Genomic DNA, 7,500 nt, shown 5'->3' with positions numbered 1-7,500 from the left:
CCCTGCAGAATACTGTCCTTGGTGTGTGTGTGTGTGTGTGTGTGTGTGTGTGTGTGTGTGTGTGTGTGTGTGTGTGTGTGTGTGTGTGTGTGGTGTGAATGAGTAAGAAGTGAGTGAGAGAGAGAGAGAGAGAGAGAGAGAGAGAGAGAGAGAGAGAGAGAGAGAGAGACAGACAGAGAGAAAGAGAGGATGAAAGTGAAAGGGAGAGAGAGACAGAAATGACCCATGAATCCACGTGTATAGACGGATAAGAAATGTGGGAGCTAAAAGTTTTAGAAAGAAATAAAGAAAGTGTATGTGTGTGTGTGTGTATGTGTGTGTGTGAATGTATGCGTGTGCATGAAGTCTGTGATCAGAGGGCTCTGTGTGTGCAGCCAAAGACAAGGAGAGAGACGAGAAGAGGGAGAGAGACTCTGCATAACTAAGAGTGTGTGTGTGAGTGTGTGTGTGTGTGTGTGTGTGTAGAGCTTTAAAAGAGCTTCAGTAAGTGACCAACACTGTTGCTGAGCAGCATAGAACTTTGGGAAGCACCCCTCCCCCTGCTTCCTATAGTCGCACGCGCGCGCGCACACACACACACACGCACGCACGCACGCACGCACACACACACACACACACACACACACACACACACCCTCTTACGGCTGTACCTACAGCTGCATAACAATACAGTCATGAATAGATCTGCTCATTCACACTCACACATTTCCATTGAAAAGATGTTACCTACTCTTGTCTGCCATACATAGATAGACAGCCAGAAAGAGTGACGTGTATACTTCCTGAACTATTTACCATACACACTCAACTTTACGCACTGCAAAACCATAAAATACAGACAAAGGCTTAGTGCAACCTGAGAGCAGGGATGATGCAATGTTATGGCATGTCTCAGAAATGGGTTCACATCTCTTTTGTGTTCGTATCGTGCTCGTTTTAATATGGTGCTTTAAATGTCACTCACGAAACATTTAAGCTTCGTTAACAGGTTCATAGATTTCTGAGGTATTGCAGGGTAATTTTCACAAGTAATAAGATCCCAAGTGAGCGGACTTTTGGTACAGTAAGTAGACTGTGTGTGTGTGTGTGTGCGTGTATGTGCGTATGTGCGCGCTCTTTAACAACAAGAATATAGTTGCCGAAAGCTATTTCAAATCGTGACATTTCACAGTTATGGTTAAATGGGTAAATGAGCAGCTGGCTGGAATACGCTAGGCAATTATATGTAAAGGTGAAGGCAAATTGAGCTTAATATTTGTACATTAACTTGACGCGCACACAGTACTTCTACTTTCAAAATATCTCAATTCCCTTTAGTCACGCTGCCTAGTGGAAGAGTTTGTTGCTTGGCAACACCTCCAACATTCTTTACATAAACAAATGTCACGACGTGCAGAGATAAGCTCCGTTTTTTGAGGAGGAAGAACTTAGAACTAAGAACTAGTTTCACTTTCAGAAAAAGTCAATGTGTTCATGTCTGAGTGTGTTAGTGTGACAGAGAGAAAGACGGAGAACGTGTGTGTGTGTGTGTGTGTGTGTGTGTGTGTGTGTGTGTGTGTGTGCTTGGTCTAGCCATCAACATCAAAAAGACCCAAATCCACCCAACAGCACCACCCTCTACACATCACTATTAATAACACAAAACCTACAACCACCCCTGCCCACGTTGCCCCAACGTATGTGGGTCCAGGATTGGCCTCTTAGCCCACCTGAAGACCCAATAAGGACCAAGAAGGAGGACAGATATGCATAGCTACGAGTGTCCATTGATGATGATGATGATGATGATGATGCTGTGTGTGTGTGTATGTGTGTGTGTGTGTGTGTGTGTGTGTGTTTGTGTGTGTGTGTTTGTGTGTGTGTACTCACATGCTACCGGTGGCTGAGCTGCTGTCTGTGGGCAGGGAACCGTTGGAGTGCTCCATCTGAGCCAACCTGAAAACACACACAGACACACACACACACACACACACACACACACACACACACACACACACACACACACACACACACACACACACACACACACACACACACACACACACAATACATTAAGGACACTGGCAAATGGATGACAGTGTGTATGTTAAAATGAGTGAATGTACATGCATGTATCTGTCAGCAAACTGCTATGTGTGTGTGTGTAAGTTTTGGAGAGAGAATGGGTGAGTCCTTACCTAGTAGCAAACTGCTCGATTCTCGAGTGTGTGTCGTCCTGAGACAGCTCTGGCGACTGGGCCATCCTGGGGTGGTGACAGAGAGTCAGTTAATACACACATGCACACACACACGCACACGCACACGTACACACACAGTCCAATGCTGCTATAATCTGATCTCATCTATTGGATCTATTGGTGTTATTCCCAACGCCGCATGCTCTAGAGGACGTCACGGAGGAGGACAGGAGGACGTGGAGGAAGATGAAAAGACGAAAAGAAAAGGGAGTGGAAGACTAGAGAACAGATGAGGAGAGAGAGAGGAGAGCAGTGAGGGCATGGGAAGATGGAAGGGTGTCTCATGCAAGGGGTGGGTGGGGTGGGGGGACCGGGAGGCAGGCAGGCAGACGGAGATGGGGGGAGGGGTGGATTGCTATGAGTGAATTGTGCTATGATCATATATCAGAGTGGCAGATTAGGTAGAGGGTTTGTATCATGACATGGGGATACCCAGGTAGCTGGTTAGTTGGGGGTGTCATGGTGCAGGATGGAGTCAGTTGAGAGGTGGGGTTTGCGATAGCAGGCAAGGGAATCCATAACGGTTGTGGTGCATGGAGGCAATAGGATAATCAGGCCGTCATGCAGTGGTCATTCAGGGGTGGCAGGGTTATGCAGTGACCATGGTGGGTGAAGGCATGGGGAGTGGCAGTTTGGTTGGTTGAGTGATTGTGGAATCGTGCAGAAGGGTTCGGCCAGAGAAACTGGAATATAAGAGAACCCTCAGAGACGGAAGTTGCTCATTATCGCCAACTAGCTGCAGTGCCACTACAGACTAGTGAAAAATGAATGGGTTTCAATGGAGCTGCCTACAATAATAATTATTTTATCGTTGTGCATTTTTTTGCCCTGAATTATTAATATTCAATTCGAAACTAGTCCTAAAAAGAGCTCATTTGAGTATTTTCTAGATTTTTTGCACCCCTAGATTATTATACACCGAGTAAGCAAGCTGAATTTATAAGGCCAAATCCATATACAGTACATTAGCAGAATGCTAGCCAGTACAGGTCAAAATCTTCTGCCCTGCTGGAAAAACCAAACACCCCAAAAATGGACAATACAGCCTCTTACATACCAGCCATAGTTCTTAACAGGAAGTTTTTATTCATGAGCTTTATGGCTGGAAATTGGAGTAGATTATATTTTAGCATTTAGCCCTATTGACTCCCATTCGGTTTTCACTTGCAGGAGTTCGGCAACTAGGCAGAACTGCAAGCTTATTGTCTAAAATGGGCACCACCAAGCTTTTTCATCGATATTACTTTCTCTGGTATCATGCAGTGGTCATGGGGGCTGAAGGCATGGGATATAGGCATGAGGAGTGATAGTTAGGTTGGTTGGGTGATTGTGGAATCATGCTGAAGGGTTCGGGTTCTGCTCTGGCCTGGGTGGGGCGGGCGCGGGCAGGGAAGGGACAGGGGGTGATACTCACTCATACTGCTCTGGACACATGCTGATAAGGGTGACTGGACTGTAAAAAGGGGTCAAAGGTCACAGGGTCAAAGGTCGGCGGACCACAGGGTGACAAGGTCAACCACAATGTCAACCTCAAGGTGACAAAGTCAGCCACACACAAGTAACAGAGACACAGTAAAACCCGCACAGACAGACACAAACATCTACAACTGCAGACATTACAACACAATCCACAGACATACACAAAAATCTACAACTACAAACATAACAAAAAAATCCACAGACACAAACAATAACAGACTGCACAAACATTAAAATATGCAGAAAAATACACCCACACACAAACAATCAGACACACACAATCACGTCTTTGACCCCACTGAACAAGAGGTGAAGTACAGCAGGAAGGGAAGAGACTGTACGGTGTGTAGGAGGTGTCAAACTCATATCGATTCAGGGGCCACATTCAGTCAATTTGATCTCAACAGGCCAGACTAGCAACGTAACTGGGAACTGATGCCTGTTTCATACCAATCATATTTCTAATCAATCATCTTGAGGGGGATGTCAGTGCATGTTACAGGAGCATTGTAAAAAAAGTGAGCAAAAAGTTTAATCAGCAAATTCATTCTCAACTATTGAATGAAAAGCTGAAATCTCATACATCTGAAGCCTTTGTAATGGACTAGAGATTTACTTCTTTTTAAAAAGCATTTCCCCCCTCTTAAACTATTTGGCGGGCCGCATCTGGCCCTGGGCCTCATGTTTGACATCCCGGGTATAAGGGGACAAGCACATATCCGGAAGAACTGATTGAATGGGTTCTGGCCAGATCCACAAGATTTGAACACAGGTCTGAGCATCGATAAACACAGCAACATGCATGTACGCGCACACACACACACACACATGGTACGCACGCACACACACATACGACTATGTACACACACACACACACACACACACACACACACACACACACACACACACACACACACACACACACACACACACACACACACACACACACACACACACACACACACACACACACACACACACACTCTCTCTCTCTTTCACACATGCACACAAGCATGCACACACACACACACAGGCGCGCGCACACACACACATGGGACGATGCTGTAGCAGAGCCCCTTCTCCTGTGCTCTTTATCCCCAACTCTGTGACAAGGACATCCATCACCGACTCGCCGGTCGATGCCACACATTTTTTTCCTTCGCTCTTTCCCTTTTCTGCATCTGTCGCTCCTTCTCTCTCGCCGTCACTGTTTTTTTCCTGCCTTTCTCCCATATTGCCTCTGACGCGGCTTCCCTCTGCTCTCTTCTGCAATTTCCTGCTTTCTCTCTCCCTCTCTCTCAGTTCTTTCCTGCCTCTTTTTCTTTTTCGCTGTGCTCTCTCTGCTTCTGTGTTTCTTCTGTGGTCTTAGTCTTTGAATGTTCTTTGTCGCCCCTCTAACTCAAACATTTTGTCTTTCTGTAAGCCTATTATATGACATTTTTGTGGTTGGGGGTCATGCATAGTGCATACTAATCCAGACTCCTATTTGCATATGTGTATATGCCAAGGTAGGGTCAACAAGAATATGGCAAGAATATGGCAAGAAAATAAAGAAATACAAATGAAAGGTGCTCATCTCAAACAAACAAACAAACAAACAAACATGATGGTTCCATCTGGTGTTTGACTTCCTTGTTCCTTTCTTGACCTCCAACCACTATACCTTTCTGGCCATCCATTTGGCATCGCTGGCTATGCTCAGATCAAACACCCCTCTATTACTGCCTTACTTTGCTGTTTCGGGGATGTCCAAGTATGCCTTTATCCTCTCATTTATATCTCTCTATCCCCCAATCTCTGTAAACATCTCTATTTGCAATTCCCCCAATCCCACCACCTTGGTCCGAATTGTCTCCCAGAGACTTATTTTTCCCATTCCCCTTCTTTTATCCTTTCAAAAATCCTCTTCTCCTACTTCTCTCCAGCCCTTAAAGCGATATTTTATCCTCTCCTCTCTCCTTGTTCTGAAGCCTTGCTGTTCTGTCTTCCTGATGCGCCTTTCCACCATTTTTCAACATGGCTGCACATTTTCTGGTCTTCGTCTAGTCTTCCGCACAATTTTCTAGTCTTCCTATCTCTCATTCCATCTCTGGCCCCCTCTACTCTCTCTGTCTGCTCTCTCTGTCTGCTCTCTCTCTCTCTCTCTCTCTCTCTCTCTCTCTCTCTCTCTCTCTCTCACTTTCTCTCTCTCTCTCTCTCTCTCTCTCTCTCTCTCTCTCTCTCTCTCTCTCTCTCTCTCTCACACACACACGCACACAGTGTGTTTCTACTACGTGACTAGAGTTGTGTCTCTCCTCTCCATGGTGCTGTGTAATGAGAGCTGGGGCACATAAGGCCGCCGTAATCCAGCCGCAGACTGGAGAATAACAGCTTAAGGCTTCACTGACAGCCTCGCCTCTATTCTTTCTATGTGTGTGTGTGTGTGTGTGTGTGTGTGTGTGTGTGTGTGTGTGTGTGTGTGTGTGTGTGTGTGTGACTAGTTCTGAATGTACGTCTGTGTATGTTTGTGTGTTTGTTGTTCTGAATGTGTGTCTGTGCATGTGTACTGTATGATTGTGTCTGCGCATGGGTACTATTTTCTGCGCGGGTATTTACGTGTTCACTTATTTGGTGCATGTTTACTGTGTGTGTGTGTGTGTGTGTGTGTGTGTGTGTGTGTGTGTGTGTGTGTGTGTGTGTGTGTGTGTGTGTGTGTGTGTGTGTGTGTGTGTGTGTGTGTGTGTGCTTCAAAGACAAGATGAGCCCGAGGCTCTTGTCTTTCTGTTGTGATTCCTGTTTTGTACAGAATCCCTTTAATAACTTTTTCACTCTTCAAAACAACAGGAAGGAAGGCAAAGGTCCACACTCACAAAATGTGTCCTCCTGACAAACTCTCTGCAACAAAAAACACATCTGTGCTCTCTCTCTCTTTCTCTCTCCTTCTCTCTCTCTCTCTCTTTCACACACATGCGCGCACACAAACTCACGAAAACATGCATGCACACACAATCTCTGCTGTCAAAACAGATCAACAAGACAGTGAGAGATGTTTTCTCAAACTCCACACACACACACACACACACACACACACACACACACACACACACACACACACACACACACACACACACACACACACACACACACACACACACACACACACACACACACACACACACACACACACACACACACACACAAAATACGCTTTCTCTAGATTGTGAGGGTGTAAAACGAGTGTACAAATAGAAAATAGTTTGGGGGCAAAAGGAATCCACGAGAGAGGCAGAGAGAAAGAACGAGGAAGACTGTTAAAAGTAGAGTGTCGAGGGTCTTACGGATAGGCACACAGATACGGCAGGACGCAGGAGATGGAGTTTTTGCGTTTTATTTTGCAAACCACAGTGAGCCATAGACCATAAACAAAACCAAAATAAACCAAAAAGTTGAAAGATATAACTATACACTATTTACAAAAATATACAAAAATAAACAGGTTACGAGGAACCAAAATAAAGATGCACAAAAGAAATAAACTAATTAGCCTTAGGCTCGAATGCAAAATGGCCATCAAAATACTCACACACCTGAGTAGGCCTATATTATGGCAGAGCAAACAAATACAGGTCTTGTCCCACCTGGCTCTCCTAGAGAATGAGAACATCCCCATTATGAAGGATGCCTGCCTCCTCCCTATAGGCGGCTAAAACAAATACCTGAAGAAAAAACAGGGAATTTTACACAGGCAGTACATCTTAATTAATTTAAATCTTTTAAAAGCGCGCTACAACAAAATAAACATTAT

At 45.1% G+C, this 7,500-nt stretch overlaps 1 protein-coding gene across 7 annotated transcripts in view; it reads right to left on the bottom strand.

Moving 5' to 3' along the window:
* The window catches only part of utrn (utrophin), a 281,604-nt gene that overhangs the window by 18,049 nt on the left and 256,055 nt on the right, over window positions 1-7,500 (bottom strand). For 6 of the 7 annotated variants that reach the window (XM_063223012.1, XM_063223008.1, XM_063223011.1 and 3 more), the window contains 3 exons: window positions 3,652-3,690; window positions 2,178-2,243; window positions 1,870-1,935 (listed from right to left, as the gene is read on the bottom strand). In XM_063223012.1, coding sequence (XP_063079082.1) covers window positions 1,870-1,935; window positions 2,178-2,243; window positions 3,652-3,690 — 171 coding nt within the window. The remainder of the gene's footprint in view (window positions 1-1,869; window positions 1,936-2,177; window positions 2,244-3,651; window positions 3,691-7,500) is intronic. The other variant, XM_063223010.1, reaches the window with a different exon arrangement.

This window comes from Engraulis encrasicolus, chromosome 18 (assembly GCF_034702125.1).
Source record: "Engraulis encrasicolus isolate BLACKSEA-1 chromosome 18, IST_EnEncr_1.0, whole genome shotgun sequence".
NCBI classification, from domain to species: Eukaryota; Metazoa; Chordata; class Actinopteri; order Clupeiformes; family Engraulidae; genus Engraulis; species Engraulis encrasicolus.
Note: the sequence above shows the minus strand (reverse complement) of the source record. Positions and strands in the feature narration are given on the sequence as shown.